The 16443-nt window shown below is 39.8% G+C and overlaps 1 protein-coding gene and 1 long non-coding RNA gene across 2 annotated transcripts; one reads left to right on the top strand and one right to left on the bottom strand.

Moving 5' to 3' along the window:
* Positions 1–6241: 6241 nt before the first annotated feature.
* LOC118773966 lies at positions 6242–8482 on the bottom strand. The gene is made up of 5 exons (XR_005004795.1): positions 8343–8482; positions 7896–8026; positions 7714–7802; positions 7408–7484; positions 6242–6475 (listed from the first exon to the last, which is right to left on the bottom strand). It is a non-coding gene; the product is annotated as an uncharacterized LOC118773966 (long non-coding RNA).
* A 3031-nt stretch (positions 8483–11513) lies between these two features.
* On the top strand, positions 11514–13768 carry zar1l (zygote arrest 1-like). Its single transcript, XM_036525829.1, has 4 exons — positions 11514–12149; positions 12429–12521; positions 13352–13426; positions 13612–13768. Exons 1-4 carry the CDS (start codon positions 11514–11516, stop codon positions 13753–13755), a joined length of 948 nt encoding a protein of 315 aa, XP_036381722.1. The 3' UTR covers positions 13756–13768.
* The last annotated feature ends 2675 nt before the right edge of the window (positions 13769–16443 follow it).

Genomic DNA, 16443 nt, shown 5'->3' with positions numbered 1-16443 from the left:
AGGATGGCGTTAACCCAAGCGCTAATCTTTTTTGGGACAATTAGTGATGTGATACTTAATGAAATAGAGTGTGACAAATCGCGCATCTCACGTAATGTTTTGCTGAAGTACTAAAAAACTTACATAGTTTAACTGTAGGCGTACTGATAGCAGCTTGTACACATTATGCAGAAATAACACTACGAAAACGCAAACATATCAAGGTGTTGATCTCGCCCTATACCGGCATACAGAGGAATTCCCACAAATGGTAAACGAAAAATGTTTCTTTTGCTGCGGGAGACAGCCACCATAAATACGCCTGAAAAAGCAACTTCCCGCTCACAGTGTTAACATTCATACTGTCAGAAGTATTAGCATAACAGAAATATAATAAATCTTACCGTGCTAATTTTGTCTTTCTTGATCCCGGTAAACCTCTTAAGAGATAAAGATGAGGTCGATTTCTCCTTGACATCTTTTGTCAAAACGTAAGCTTTTCAGATGGTCCCGTAACAGTAACGACGTCTTCACTCCAACAGCACAACTGTGATAACAGTAACACGCAGCCTGACTTTTTTTACACTTCCCTTCTCAAACAGCGTCACCAGCTCAAGCGACAGCAACGCATCCAAAGCACTTGTCAGTGATTGCCTAATCTAGGTGATTCCATTCATAAGGTGGAATACATCATTGGTCCCCTATCTAAGGCCACAGAGGGAAGAAAAGGACGAAGATTTAACCATTCAATGCCCCAGAGATAATCTGTATGTCATGTTGCTGTCAGTAAAGGTACAAAAATGAATGAAACTTGGCAAATGCCATAGAATCAATACAGAATACAGATATAAATATGGGATATATAGATACATGTGATCCAAATTCACTTCAGCAGTAGTATTACCATGGTAGAGGTATTTACAGGGGTGCTGTTAACCCCATAACTGTCTGTTAGTGCCACAGGTTTCCTGGTGGCCAGTGGTGGCAGATGCAAAAAGTTTACATCTTTCTTCAAATGGATGGGCCATGTAAAGTAAATAAAAGGTCATTGGAGATATATCTGATATCCACTGACAAGGTGGACAAGGTGATTGCCCTTTTATGCGAAGAGGTAGGGCTCTTTTCCCCATACCAAATAATAAAAAAGGCTAGAAGTCAACAACAGTCAAGCATCCAAGTTCAACTGCTACCTTGATGTATGGCAACTGCAAAAAAACAAAGTTTACATTTCCTATATTGTCTGAACAAATAAATGTCATTCTGAAGGCCTGAAAACTTTACTTCCAATCTACTCTAGCAGTTTATTTTTGATCTCATGTCTCTTCACACCAGTGGCAAATGGCAGTCACATTTGTCACATCCCTACAGTTAGTATTTTGTAATTCCTCCTCTGCTATGCATTACACTGACAAGATACATCCGTTGGTGTTTTATGACTTTTGGGTACTTTTGAGGGGGAATTTCTGCAATTTCCTCCGCAGATAATTGCTCTGGGTATCACAGATCTTCCATTTTTGTGAACTATTTTGAGGTTTGAGCCACAAATGTTTGAATGCGCTTAGGTCTAGAATTGGGATGGCTTGTTGAAAAAAACAATTTTGTAAATCTGGATGAATGCTTTCTATCATTGCCATGCTGGACTGTTCATTTTCAACTGTTCATTTTCAGCTCAGTCCTAGCTTTTTGACAGAGGGAGGTTTTTGGCCAAAGTGACTTTATGATGCCTTATATACTAACACAGGCTCTGAAGACCTGTACATGCAAAGTAACCCAAAAACATAATATACCTCGCCAATACTTTCTGCAATGCACATGACTTATTCTCAACATCAGCTTCTCCTATTTTACAGTAAACATAACACCGGTGACCTAAAATCATAGTTTTCATTTCATCTGAACGCAAGACATTCTTACAATTGTAATGCAAAGTAAGGTGCCTGTTTTTTGTGGTTTGAAGAGGCCTCAGAAGAGGCTTCTTCCTTGTTACCTGGGTATGAATGCCATGCTCATGCAACTCTAAATGGTATTTTTAATTAGGGGTGAAACTTGGGGTGAAATGTAAATGTAAATGTAATGAAACTTGGGGTGAAATGTAAATGTAAATGTAAATGTAAACCTTATGAGATTGTTAGGGTATGATAATCATACACAAAATATCACTTTCATATTTTAAAATGCCTTTTGATGAAGTAACTGCTCAAAACGTATGTCTTAGTCAATTTATTGTATATTTCATTTCCTGGTTTGAATTTATTCCACTCCTAGTTTTGGTTTTGGTAAGTTTCATTTCTATATAAATCAGAGACATACCGGATGTGTTGCATTAGTTCCCCTAATAGGGCAGGGCTTTATTTCATGGTATTTACCAGGGAAGGAAGTAGGGGGTTGGTGAAGACAGACTGACAGAAGAGTGTTATTATTTAGTGAGAAGATGCTTGATCCGTGCAAATCAATCAAGATTAATCTTTGGTATTTGCCCCCATTTACAGCACTTCACCTGTTACTACAATGCAAGGCTCATTGAAGAAACATATTTTATACTTTCTGACCTTTACGTGATTACAAAAAGTGGGTTGCTTGCTACTCAAGTAACTAGAAATTAAAGAATTACATACTGAATATACTCCTCTTGTGCCACATCTGTCCCTACTCAGGACCAGACCAAAGGCAGATAAGTCAACAAATACACACATACAGCAGGCAAGAGGGCAAATGGCCTACCACCATAAATACCCCTAAATCAGTGACCACAGGTCACGTACCTACTTGAAATAAGCAGTCATCACTTTAAGATTGCAAGAAGTTACCCAAAACCCAGTCAGACACTTAAAACCTCAAACTAATGATTTCCTGTTTGGATTTACATTTGTTTTTGAGAAAAAGCAGAAGTAGGACATGCTATGCCCACTTTGTTTATTGGTAAGCATTAATCTGCCCCTCAGATGTAGAATCCTTGGCTAAACGGTGGCCACAGTCATGTTTGGTTTAATCTGAAAGAGGTTTAGGTGCCAAATACTTCCAATATAATATTAAAGAACTCTGCCTTTTCAGCCAATCTTAAAGTTACTTCTTAAAAACAGTAACATCCAGACAGACCACATCTGCAGGGGGTTGCCTTCTCCCCTCCTTCTCCCCTTCCTGAGCACAATCATCGTGTGTGTGTTTGTGTGTGTGTGTGTGTGTGTCTGTGTTTCTTTGTGTGCATCTACATGTTCAGATAACCTACACTTTTATACCCCACAGTTAATTGTACCCTCATGTAGTGGGAAAAATGTTGGAAAACCCAATGTTGTGTGCTAACGTGTATCTCTCAATATTGTAGCAAAACCATAATTTTACCAGTTCCTCTCAGCCAGCTCTCTCCTCTCAACCCATGTCTATCAATGTTTGGTATCATTGCGATGCTCATGAAGAGCTGAATGTAGAAATGATAATCTCGAAAATATATCTGGTACTTACAGATGTTTGGATCTAAAGCACAAAATTAAGTCCTGAAGAACTTCCAGGCACACCCCCACCATAAAATTAATTATGCGTGGGTCAGGGAGGTGGATAAAGCTTCTTCTTAAGTCAGGCCTAGTACAGGCCCCGACATTTAGTCATCCAGTACACTCAGTTTTTTGCCTATGCTCAGTCCGTGGCTCAGTTTTTGTCTGCACAGCTTGGCTCAGTTTTGCTTGTGCTTCGTTCAATCTGCTCAGTTTCTCCTGCAACTTTTTTGGATTTTTCCTTTTGGAGTTTTGCTGCTATTGTGAGTGGTCCCTGCGTTCTTCCTCAGGAGAGATAAACAATTGGCTTGGGTAATTTTCTCTTCACGCATTCATCCATCCATTCCATGATCCATCCATGTTCTTGTTTTGTTAATGTCTTTATGTAATTTAGTGTCTGTTAAGGTAGTGGACCAGGTCTGTAGCCCAGACTCAGAATTTTGTCTTTGCCTTAGTGTAACTGCTCAATAAACCTTTTTAATTTATTCCAGTTGTGATTGTACATTTCTGGCAAAGGTTGATCCACCAGACTGCTTATTCCGTTTCAAGTGATTTAATTGATAATTAATATCTTTAACAATAATTATTAAATTAAATACATTTTTTACGATTATTTTACATGTTGGTTAAGTGACGAGTTTTAGTAATTAGCGTCATTTGTGTTCAGTATTCAGAGTGCCGGACGATAAACAAGGGAATTAATTTTTAAGACTGCTGGGTTCAGACCATTTAATTTTTATTAAATTCTCACTTCCCCGACATCCCCCAAGCATGTTGTTTTAAACTTCTTGTATGTTTCTTTATATTGTGAACTGACCTTAAGACATGGTGCCAGTTATAAATGACTGTCAGCTGTGGGAGCCCCCAAATTTGAAATGTAGCACTTTTATTAGTGGAACAGTAGAAGGGACACTGTGATGGCTTAACGGAAGAAAACAGTTGTTTCTGTGCCTTAGACTCAACAGGTTTCATACATTCATAACAAGGGCGTGTCGGTTTTGAAAAACAGAGGTTTCAAAGACAAGAAGAAGAACAGACTTGTATCTCATTTGGCTGAGAGGAACATTACACTAAAACTGAAAGCTGTCCAGATTCCTATTTGATTAAAATTTGATACTAAATTTGGTGGGTGATGATCCATTGGCACTGAGGGATGTCAGAATTTCTCTTTTGCATTTTGAAAAAATTACATGAAAACTAGTAACTGTATGTGCAATTTGTTGGATTTTGGTGAAATTGCTTCAGTATTAATATACTTGCAAGGTAACTAATAAAACTGTTAACACAAAGAACTTTAGTCTGGACCTCAGTTGAAGGAGAGAGAAAAGAATGTTTATTGATGGTCTTTGATACAGCAAGGCTTCTCAGGCGATGGTCGGCTCAGCAGAGTTTCAGATGTTACACTCACAAAGTCTTGTGCTCACAGTCTCACACCTTACACACTCCTCAGCCCTCTCGTGGTCCTGTTCCTACCCCATCTCCTCTCGAGGGCAACCCAACAGCAACCTAAGTAGTTAGAACTGTTTACGTAAGCCTTGTAGGGTGTTTGGGTTTGCTCGACCTTGCACTGGCCTGAGCACTGGCACCTAAAAACATTCCCTGAGAGGTATCCTGGGATCCTGGGAGTGAGCACATGCTGACCTGACTCCTCTCAGCCACAAACAATGACAGGGGAGGCAGACGTGGGGGAGTAACTTCTGCAGTACAACCAAGTGGTACGCACCTATATCAACCCAGGACAGGCCACAGATCACACTGAAAGAGTGGACCAAAGCGTAAAATATGAGGTAAAAACCAGAGGTCACACACAGAGAGTGGACCTGAGCCCAAAGTATGAGGTAAAGAACCCGTATATCTAAGATCACAGTTGTGTTTTTTATATAACTATCTCAGCACCCTTAAGTGGTTAAACATGACGTGATTGAACTGCATGGGCCTCTCAGTTGGTAGGCCTGCACCACATACACACGATCACAGTGTGGATGTGTGCGTGATTAGTTCAATATAGTAGCATCACATTGGTAACCTGAACTGTGTCACATAACCTAATTATGTGATCACCCTAAAAGATACATAAACACAATTACCATTATACTGTTCATAGTAATTATACTAGACTGATTATACTACTCATTATACTGCTTAGTAGCTATGATAAATAATCACTAAATAATCACCATTGTTCTCCATATTCCTAGTACTTAAGACCCATTTTACACATCATACTTATTTCACCAGTCAATACTGGAAGGAACCATTTGTGTTCAGTCCCCAGTCATTGGTGCTTGCAGCTATTTTTGGATTTTCATTTAAAATTTTTAGAATATTTGTAATCAATGGCACATACACTTCCTAGACTTTGCTCTAAGGATGAAGTGTCTGTGAAATCTGAAGTAGTCAAGCAGGTCATCAGATGCACTACATGAATTTTATTCCATGCACATAACAACAGATCCCTCATATCTGAGATAAGGAGGTGAACATCTTCAGAAAAAAAAAAAACGTGAAAATTTCAGGCAATGTCAAAAAGTAATTGTCTTCAAGTAAGAATAGGGCCCATAGTGACTATTTAGGTCTTCAGGGATGGAAAAACTATCCCTAGGCCTATACATAATATAAAAATGTGAGAGACTTATTTGGAAAAAAGGTTTTATTCTTTCACGGTACTGAAAAACCTGCTCCAATAATGGAATCCATTAATAAAATAATACATTAACGCAAAATGAAGGAGATGGTAATTAGTAATTTTGACAAGGCTCAGGCTTCTGCATTTTCATGCTAAATACTGGGAACAATAAAGTGAAAAAAAAAAACAGGCAGGTCGACACACAAAAAAATCACATCATAAATCTAAGCATACAGTGCCAATAAAGTTAAAATTGAAGGTAGCAATTTACTTTCTTGTCCAGTCTGTGTTATCAGTCAGGACATCATCTGCATTGCGAGCATACTCAAAATTCCTCTTCATATTTTTTATCACCCTCAGTGGCACCTTGTCTTTAACACGTCTGAAAGGCAGGAGAAACAAAGCATTAGGCTGAAACTTAATTTTAATGAAAGGCAAACATAATTTAGGGAAGGAAACTCAGTGTTCCAAGTCACAAATGTTTCAGAGATTTGCTGATTACCTTGAAAAATGTATTTAATAGCTTAAACACATTGTTATTGTACTGTAATTACATCACGCACTATTCAGTTATCATCAGTGAGTATTTTTGCATAATGGCCCAAAACAATTATTCTATTAAGATGAATAATTATTCTCTTATTATGAATAATATATTATTGATCAGGAAGATAATCCATTCATTGCATAATCCATTGGATAATTGATCAAATCTTGAAAATTAAACGCGTGCACGAAAAAAACAGGGCAAAGATTTGTGCAACAAGGTATATTCAAATCGATTCCTTGAGAACAAATCATGAATCCAGACTAAGGGGAACCACCCAACAAATTCAAACAAGCTATATGTCATTAGTTGATCCCGTAACTGTTTTAAAAGCAAGAAATAATTTTAACTTCTCCAAGTTCACTTTCATTCGGCGCCTTTTCTGCATCATTTTGAATATGATTAATTGTATTTGCTTGCAGATATAGTATCCGCATTCTAAATCTGCATAAACATAGATGCATGTATGGCAGTTGTATGGCTTGACAGTTAAAATCTGAGTTGACTGCGTTCAACAATTGCACTGATCAGCCCCCTAGGCTCGAAGATCTGTGGAATCATTAGTGGCACATTTGTTTTTAGGGATAGCTGGTATATATGCAAAAGCAATCATATCCACACAGTATTTGGACAGAAAAGGAAAATATTTAAATGGAGTATCTGCCCTAACGTTTGACACCTTGAATGATAAGCTTAAGCTCACTCTGACTTTCTCCTGTCATGATGCAAAGATAAATCTTAAATTTTGACAAGAACATAACACGTACTTGTGTAATTCCTTAACCGGCACTCTCCAAGTATCGCGTGTGCATTTAATTTCAATGGCGTAACCGTGCTCTTTACCCTGCAGACAAGAAATATGGGTAATCATTCTTGTTAAAAGCATAATTTACCAAAATGCCTGTCTAAAGTGAGATTACTGATAACATTAAAAACAAAACAAGAACCACATTGATCAGTCTTTCAGGCTAGTTGTAGGCTACTCAAAACGGAACCATCAGACGTCTCATTGCCAGGGGCGTACATTCATGGATTAGTTGAATTTGTCTCAACGGTTCGGAGTTTGTCTTTACCATTTCAACGTAAGGTTTCATTTCGCTGCGACGGATGTTGGTATTGTTGATGATGACAGGGTTTTCTCCGTTTGCCATAGCTTGTTTTGCTGAAAAGGCCCACAGGTATTTGTTAACAATTAGGATCAATTCATTATGGAATAGTTATTGAATACACTGAATTATAATGTGACGTAGGCTACCTTTTTTTCTATTTTCTGAATGAGCGACATTCAACAACCTTCGTTCGAATTTAACCACTCCGTCCTCCTGTCTGAAGTAGTCGAAACTGGTGAGTATTACTCCAGAGCCACCGTAACAGTTGAAGATTTTCCTGTAAAATCAGAATGTAATTATGCTAGAGTACTCAAATGGAAGGTAGCTTACACCTAGATTGGTGGGTACATCTTTGAAACAACTTTTATGGGAGAGGTTTATTTATGTGGCAAGTGCCATGTATATATGGGTAGTTTTAATACTAAATAAACATTAAATATCAAATAAACAAAAATGCCAGGTATTAGGCGACGTAAGCTATCACGATCATACGACGAAGTAGGCTATCGCCTCGAAGAAAACGCACTATGGGCACTTACATAAAGCCCTTGAAATCAGAAACCCGTACCAAAATGTAATAAAAAAAAACCTACTTAGCGAAGACTGTCCTTCTTGACCCAGGTAGGCCTCTTAAGACGTAAAGATGTGGTTTGTCAGACTCCTGACAAAGAAATCCCATATCTCTCTTAAAATGAAACCGTAGTCAGCGATGAACACACTTTCCTGGACCATACATCACTACTCCCTACTACTCCAGTTTGAACGCTCGGTTTCTGTTTTTTTCCCCTCCTCAGACACATCCTGTCGCTGAGTCATAATAAATGAGTCGTAATAAACGCGAGAAAACCCGAGAAAATCAACACTGAAATGAACTTGCAGTGTGAAAGTTGGCTCATATAAATTGCCGTCGTTAATTTCAGTTTTTTCAAATACAGTTTTTACTGGACACAAACTTAAATCTGAAATTAGGCCTAATAGGGACGAGTTCAGACGCCGGTTGATGAATGAAAAGGGTATAAACGTAGCAATACAACATAAGAATAATTTATTAACGTTATTAATTAGGATACATGAATTGCATTTAAATCACATATATCCTACACACGTTAATAGTTACAATACGAGCAAAATGCTCATCTTTAATGAACAAAGTGTGATAATGTGCAGCCAATAAGCAACAGATGCGAGCAGACCTGCTTCACTGGATTTAACTGATTCCTCTAGAATGAGGATTCAGTGAGAGCAGTGGAGCGGTGCCAGGAAAACAGAGTGCAGACTCTTTACAGGACTGGCCCATCAGTCATTCCAAATACCTAGATGCAAGCAGTGGCATAGGGCTGCCAGATTTCTGGAACCGAAGTCTTGGGTGCACAGAGAATCAGAGGAGAATTGTGTGATTGTGAAATATAGGGCTTGTGTTCAATACAGAGAGGTCCCAGACATTGGAAACCTTGTCAGTTTTGATTTTACACTGCTAAAAAGCATTATACCATGAAATACAAAGAAATCTGATTCTCTGAACATGCATTTTTGTTGTTTATTTTAATATTTCGAATAAATATTCACATTCAAGAAATACAGTAATTACGGTGCATGGATTCTGATGATTTTTCATATTCCTACCTAGACAGTGTGCTAGCCAGCTACATTTTTGCTTTTTTGGATGGTCCAAGTTGGAAGGATACTTAAACATACAGTCAAAATGGATGCATATGGGTATCTATCTAGATCTGCAAACAGCTGGCAGACCTTATGCAAAATCTATAACATTATGTCGGTGGCAGGGTTACAGTGGAAAACAATAACATTTTCTACAACATTAAGATATTCCACAAGTAATCTACGTCAGTAGAAGTAGTGCCTATCGTCCCATAAGCGTACACTCTGATGTGTGACTACGCGTGCGAGTGTATCGAAGGATAGATTGCGTTCATCTAGCTTCAGCGCTCTTGCCGCGAGGCGAGAGGAATCGGTGATTCCAAAAACAGGATGGAGAAAGCATTAACAAGAAAGACTTATTCTGACATGTTGAGGTTTCAGATGTGCCGCGGTGTGCACAGGAAATCAAACCAAACCAATGTACTTCTCGCTGCAGCCAGCTTCTTTTTGCATTTTGCATCAGGGCATCGGCATTTACTTCCGCACAGTCATCGGATGGCACAGTTAAAATTTTACAGGAACGATTAAGAAAGAGTAAACTCTCTAATTTTCAAACCGTTTGTAAATTAGACAAGTATTTAGCTAACGGGTGGATGAAGAATGGAAGAGAAAGGAAATATCTTAAGAAAGGCAAAGAATGCATACGGTAAAGGCTGATAAGAGTTCAGTGGTGAAGGAAGCATGTGTACACTGTTTGATTTTCATTCATTTTAATATGGTAATTTATGTTGACATTTCATACACAGTTTGATGTTATAGTCCCATTTCCACTTAAAAATAATTTAAAACATGCCCACGTTTTCACATGATTGAGAACCACAGTGTTCTTTATTGCAAAAGAATGATAATAATAATTAAAATAGGACTGCTGTGTATCTTGTTGAGAGGTATGGGCTTGGTCCCTTACTTTGCAGTATATATTATGCTTTGAATTCATTCTGAGACCTGTCTGGCTTGTAGGTGAGAAATGCTGCATTGGTAAATAAATTGTAAAAACTTGTAAAAATAATCCCAGTCTGGTGGGTGGTAGTTGAATGTTATAGATCTAGATTATCAATATATCTAGATATATATAGATATTTATAGATTTGGCTATAGATATATCTTGGGAATTGCAAGGTCTAGTTCCTGAGTGAATCTATGGGTTGCTGACCCTGTACCACAATCGGTTCTCAGGTTGTCAGATAAGAGAAGACAAAGCTTAGGGCAAAGGCTGGTGAATGTCTTTTTCTATGCAGGCCTCTAAACTAAAGTTGAATTGCAGATCTTAAATTATACGTATCTTAACCTTAATTCTGGACATCTGCTATTTCTTTGAAGACATTTGTAATTCAACTAGACAAATCTGTAACTTAGTTTTAAGATTCAGTTGCAAATAGTGTCCATCACTGAAATCCCATCTCATAGTGACTGACTCACAGTTTCACGGTGAGTGAGTCCACCAAGCCCCCCCCCCCCCCCCCCCCCAACTGTTCAGTTTCGTTAAGAATGCATCTTATAGACTACTTTTACAGGTGACATAGGTATTTTTTATTATCGTTTTTAAACATATCCCTACTATATTCACTGTGAACATATACTGACAGTTTGCTCATTTCACATTGGTTATTTTTTCACATTCATATTCATATGGTTCATATGGTCAAGTAAAGGATCAGATAGGGAGTCCATACTAATACTAAACAGACCATATTAATGTATTTCACAACATCAGTTTCTGGTAAGTTTTAACAGAGGGGATATCTCTTTCTTTCTGTCTCTCTCTCTCTCTGTCTCTCTCTCTCTCTCTCTCTCTCTCACAGACACACACACACACACAAGATTTATGTACAAGAAAACAAATACTTAATATAAATCTAAACACAGTAAATAATATATTCAAATTTATATTAAATCTTAAAATGATTTCAATGCATACACGCGGTAGAGTCTGATATTTTACTTTGAGATCCACGTCACATCCCTCCTCCACACCTGTTCTCGTGCAATTACCGTATGAGATGTGTTTTACTATCTGGTGGATTCAATTAACCTATGGCACATAAGGAGGGAGGGAGCAGAGACATATAAACAGACGTTCACGAACAGGCAGATATCTAATGGCAATGGAGGGGTTTGTTTTTTCCCCGTATAACTATAACGTCTATCCGGGGTGTAGTCCGTATAACCACAGCAGACAGAAACCCAAGTATCAGAACTGGAGCAAAAAAAGTAGCGTCTTCGTGGCCCCCGAGGCCGTGAACTATTTGGATTTCTACAAACGCGCTCAGCTGAGGGCGATCCTGTCCCAGGTCAACCCAAACCTAGCGTCTCGCCTCACGAAAGCCAACACTAAAGAGTTCGGTGTTCAGGTTAACCCGAAGGTAGACGCAGTCGTGCAATGCTCTCTTGGCCCAAAAACCCTGTTCTACCGCGAGCGAAAATGGTTTCCTTCCAAGTCACTCGTTACGACTCCGATATTGACGACCAACTTCATGCCCAGGACTCCGGTGAACAATGTTCGTTTTTCCAAACCCATCGCAATCTATTCCCCTGTGTTCGATCGAAGGTTTTTTACACTGCCGGACAATGCAGACTGTAATGGCTCCTGTGAATGGGACGAGGAAGAGGATGACCAGTGTGAGGAAGACTCGGATAGTGAGGTGAAAGGGAAAAGGACTGAGGGCGCGATGAAACATGAAGATGTACGTCAAGCTGTTAAGGAAACCCCTTCCCCTGTGCCAAGGAAATTCAACTTTCAGGTAAGTTGTCTTTGCAAGCTCGCCTTGTATAGGTTGGATCGTTGCACTTTTTAGAGATTTGGGGCAAAGCCACTTAGCGGGTTAAGCGTTTTCAGTGTTTTACCTTCCCCCTTTCCAGCAATATGGAAAACGATAGACCATGAAGAGAACCCATTCATTTCTGCATGCCACTTCATGGTGTTTTACTTGTATAGTTACATGGCACAACTTGCCATGAAGTGAACATAATGGTTTAGTTTTTAACATAACTGGTTTAGTTTTTGCATTCGTTTTCCCTAGTTTCTGGAACAGAAGTATGGGTTTTTCCACTGCAGCAAGTGCAACATCCGCTGGGAGAGCGCGTACGTGTGGTGCATCTCAGGAACCAACAAGGTATGGCTGCATTTCTGCGATGGGGTGACTGCAACTGAAGTCGCATACACTGGTTGCTTAACGTCTCTACGCGCAACTTTGCTCTTAGACGAAGTTCACAAACGATTGAAACGCAATTTGAATCGTACCCATGTCTAATTACGTTTGTATCAACGTAATGTCGTTTGACATTGCGTACATCAGTTCTAAATTCGTGGCATTCGTTGTTTAAATTCTATAAGCCAAGATAACATTGACGCGAAGGAAGTTGTATTTCGGTATATTGACCTAGCTACCGATAATTTCAAACCACGAAATGGTTGGCTAACTTAAAGGTCGACCAGAGACCGCAAAACGGGTGACTTCCTTTGTTGGGTAGCCAGTACTAATTTAATTTGGGTGTTCAGTGTTTTATTTACAGCTTGAACAAATGTTCCTCAGGCTCAATGAGAGCGACTTCCAAGTCGACTGTGTATTTTCCTTTCTGTCAGTTTAATACGAAATGACTTCAGCATTATATGGGCTCCCTGCCAAGAAATTTCATTCAGACTTTGGTTAGTGCGTTCAAAAGGGATTATTACGAATGAATACCAGCTTTTCCAGGGACACGTAAACAATATGCTGGGTTGGCTGTTGCATGGCGTTGGGATCGCTGTGAACTTTGTGCGACTTGCAGTTCAGTTATTTGCAGGGGGTGTTAACACAGCAAACTTAAGGTAAAACTTTGTAAGTTGCTTCGTGTAACGTCAGCCTTGGATGAGCGCAAACCATGAGGCCCTTCGGTGACATAAACGCCTTTTGTTGTGCGAAGTGTAACTCAATTCTTTGCATATCCCTTTTCCCAAACTAAGGTGTACTTCAAGCAACTATGTCGCAAGTGCCAGGTGGGCTTCAATCCATACAGAGTGGAGTCCATCCAGTGCCAGGTATTATAGAGCGCACAGTAAACAGGGATGCATTTGCTTTTAGTGTGTGCTTTTTATCAATTCATGTACCATGTTTCAACCAATCAGATTCGTTGAGCTGTAATACCACTTATCCTATTACATCTTCACTGCAGTGTTAAAGCACCCTTAGCTGAGTGTGAGCTGATTGGTGTACTGCCTTGCAGGCCTGTGGGCAGACGCGTTGCTCCTGTGAGAAGAAGCAGAGGCACATTGATATGACGAGACCTCACCGGCAGGATTTGTGTGGACGCTGCAGGGGCAAGAGGCTGTCCTGTGACACCACCTATAGCTTCAAATACATAGTTTAAGCACTGCACTTCCCTTCCCCCCGGCCTATATATGGTGTATTTGCACAGGTGTTTCTACGTCTTTTATAACCTCTCTGTGATCAGCTGAAAAACTATTTTTGTATCCTGTATGTTAATAAAGTTAGTTTATTACAGCATAGCTGGCTGGTGTTATGGGTAGTTGACTTAAATTTTTGAAATATCTTGTATGTAATGTAATGCATGTGCATTACAGCTCTGGATTTTAATTATTTACTTGAATATTCAGGAATTCCTGTACAATGCAAATGAAGTTCAAAATTTCATAGAAAGGTCCTGGCCTCTCATTGCTTATTTTCCCTTCTCAGGCATTAAAACCCTTTCCTACATCGAAAGATCCATTCATAGAAAAGAATGGAATGGAAATCCATTGCAGTGTCATTGTGGAACCAAGGCTTTTCTAACCTTAAGGATTGTCCAAGAGGCACTACTTCAGAGGCCTGTTCATGACTGGAAGGGCATCCAGCCAAGTATACACAACTACTCCTACTGGATAGAGCACCTGCAGGATGTGAATAAGGCTCGCTGCTTGCCAGCCAACCAGGCTATGCCTCTGCTGACCTGCATCACTTGTCAGCGGCTGTCAAATTAATTCAGGTGGAGCAGTTGTTTTGGTTTAGAGGAGCAAATCTTCTCCTACCTGGGAAGAGTCAACACATACATGCTAGACTGATTCTAACATTCTTTCTCTTGTATATCATTTTCCTTCTGGAGCATAAGTGACTAGTGAGACACACATGCACACACCCAATGTGACTGACTTTATCTTCCTGTTTTGATTATGTAGAACTGCAAAACTGGTTCTGATTTGCAGATGTCCTTGTAGCTGGGTATAGAGACCCAGATGGCATAAGCAGTTCACTGTCTTCCTGGTGTTCCTAAAGGTGATGTTAGGGGGTGCTAGGACAATCCTCTTAACAGTTCCTGCCACAGATGCTGTATGACTACACTGGACACACCTATAATTGCTTGCTCAAAGCAAAGAGGGGCTACTTAGGGCATTACTGGGACAGGGGCCTCTGGAGGACAGCTAAAATCGGCCCGGAAAGTACAGTTATCAGAGGAAGGTGCACAATGCAGGCTAGGGTCAAACAATTCTGTTTTCCAGTGAATGTAGTGAACTTCTCCCGTACAGACTAACCCCTTCGCTGAACTGTTACATAGGGCAGTGAACTGAAATTGATAGGCACTCTTAGCAGTGGTGGATCATGTTTTTGTGTAACATAGAGTAATGGACGGAAACTGCTTTCTTAGGTTCTTTAAGAACCACAGCTGCATATCTCTCTCATCCTTCGTTCGAGGTGACTGCAGGACCTGTTCATGGCAGAAGAGATGGTTGGGTAATAACTGAGTTATGTTGAAGGTGCCATTCCATGTAGGCCATAGGATACCCAGCACTGCACCAGAGAGATTACATTGATGGGCCATCAAGATCATACTCTTTAACATACTTTCATCATACTTTTTTCAGGTGGTAGGGTGATTTTAAAACACTTGTTCCCCAAACTGGAGACCCGCGTGGACTCACACACCCGGGTCTCTACTATGGGCAGGTCCTTTAATTTCAACACCATAGGCCCCAAGTCTTCAGGGTCTGAGCCCGTGGTCACAGCAAAAAATATATGAGGGTGTAAACCTGTCATGGCAAAAAGACTGCACTGGGGTTAACTGTACAGCAGCAGCACAGCCAGAAGGGCCAACATATATCTCTACAGGGCTGCTGATTATGTCTGCAGCTCCAAGCACTCTGTCTGTCTGTGTTTTGTATTCAGGAGTCAGGGTCTGGGATGTGGAAATGTTTTAACTGGCCTCATCCTCACTATGGCTGCTGCCAGAGAAGGAAAGGCCCTGGCGAGGGTCTGGACAATGTCAGTAGTGATAACATGCGAATGGGGAAAACTCACTAGCAAGGAGACAAGAGTAGCAAATCCGCGATACATCTGACACGCCTCCATAGCTCTATGTACAGACCATTGCAGGTAGAGTGGATAGAGCTCAAATGGCCTAGTGGAAAATGGTAGGATGTTGGAATGTCATGCCTCCCACCCTATACTCCCTGACCAATGAAAAGTGGCATCCTTCGGTCAAAAATTGAATTAACATGACCTTGTTGGCACATTTGTGTCATTGTGTCACATTTATTTCCCACTTCTGCTGCTCTGTTTAGTACTACTTCTGGCTTAGTATGCAAGGAGTATAATTCTTCCTCTGTAACATATCTGAGCGACATGTTTTTCTTTTCCTTGATGCTAAAAATGTTAATGATTTCTTCCAAGACACTTCCAAGAAGGTATTCACACCAATTTATGGCACCATACAGTAGGATAGCATAGTGCCATTAATGCTTATAAGTGATACAAGTAAGGGTCTGCGAATGAGGGGGTGCAACACTAACTGTTACTACTGCTCTATGTAGGATTTTGGGACAGATTTGTCCCTCTCAATATGAGTGTTCATTTTTCAGGAATCAGGACAGAATGCTACACCACATGTTATAAATAACTGTGCAGATGCAGTTCTAGTGTTTCTCATTGAATATAAAAATATTAAACCTGTAATCTGTAAAACCTTTTATCACTATTTTTGCTTTTAGGTGACTTGACTGGTGTGCTGCTGGTAAAGTAAGCAAATCCTTACTTCCTTAATCCTTACTAGGTCCATTAGGGTCTA

The sequence above is a fragment of the Megalops cyprinoides genome, chromosome 3, assembly GCF_013368585.1.
Source record: "Megalops cyprinoides isolate fMegCyp1 chromosome 3, fMegCyp1.pri, whole genome shotgun sequence".
In the NCBI taxonomy this organism is placed as follows: Eukaryota; Metazoa; Chordata; class Actinopteri; order Elopiformes; family Megalopidae; genus Megalops; species Megalops cyprinoides.
The sequence above is the reverse complement of the archived record's forward strand: the minus strand, read 5'-3'. Positions and strand labels throughout refer to the sequence as shown.

What these genes read in the sequence shown, in the direction of transcription:
- zar1l (XM_036525829.1), top strand. Translation starts at nt 11,514, where the DNA reads ATGGAGGGGTTTGTTTTTTCCCCGTATAACTATAACGTCTATCCGGGG. An exon ending in GCATCTCAGGAACCAACAAG is followed by an intron (nt 12,522 to 13,351) that starts GTATGGCTGCAT and finishes TCCCAAACTAAG; the next exon opens with GTGTACTTCAAGCAACTATG. An exon ending in TGGAGTCCATCCAGTGCCAG is followed by an intron (nt 13,427 to 13,611) that starts GTATTATAGAGC and finishes ACTGCCTTGCAG; the next exon opens with GCCTGTGGGCAGACGCGTTG.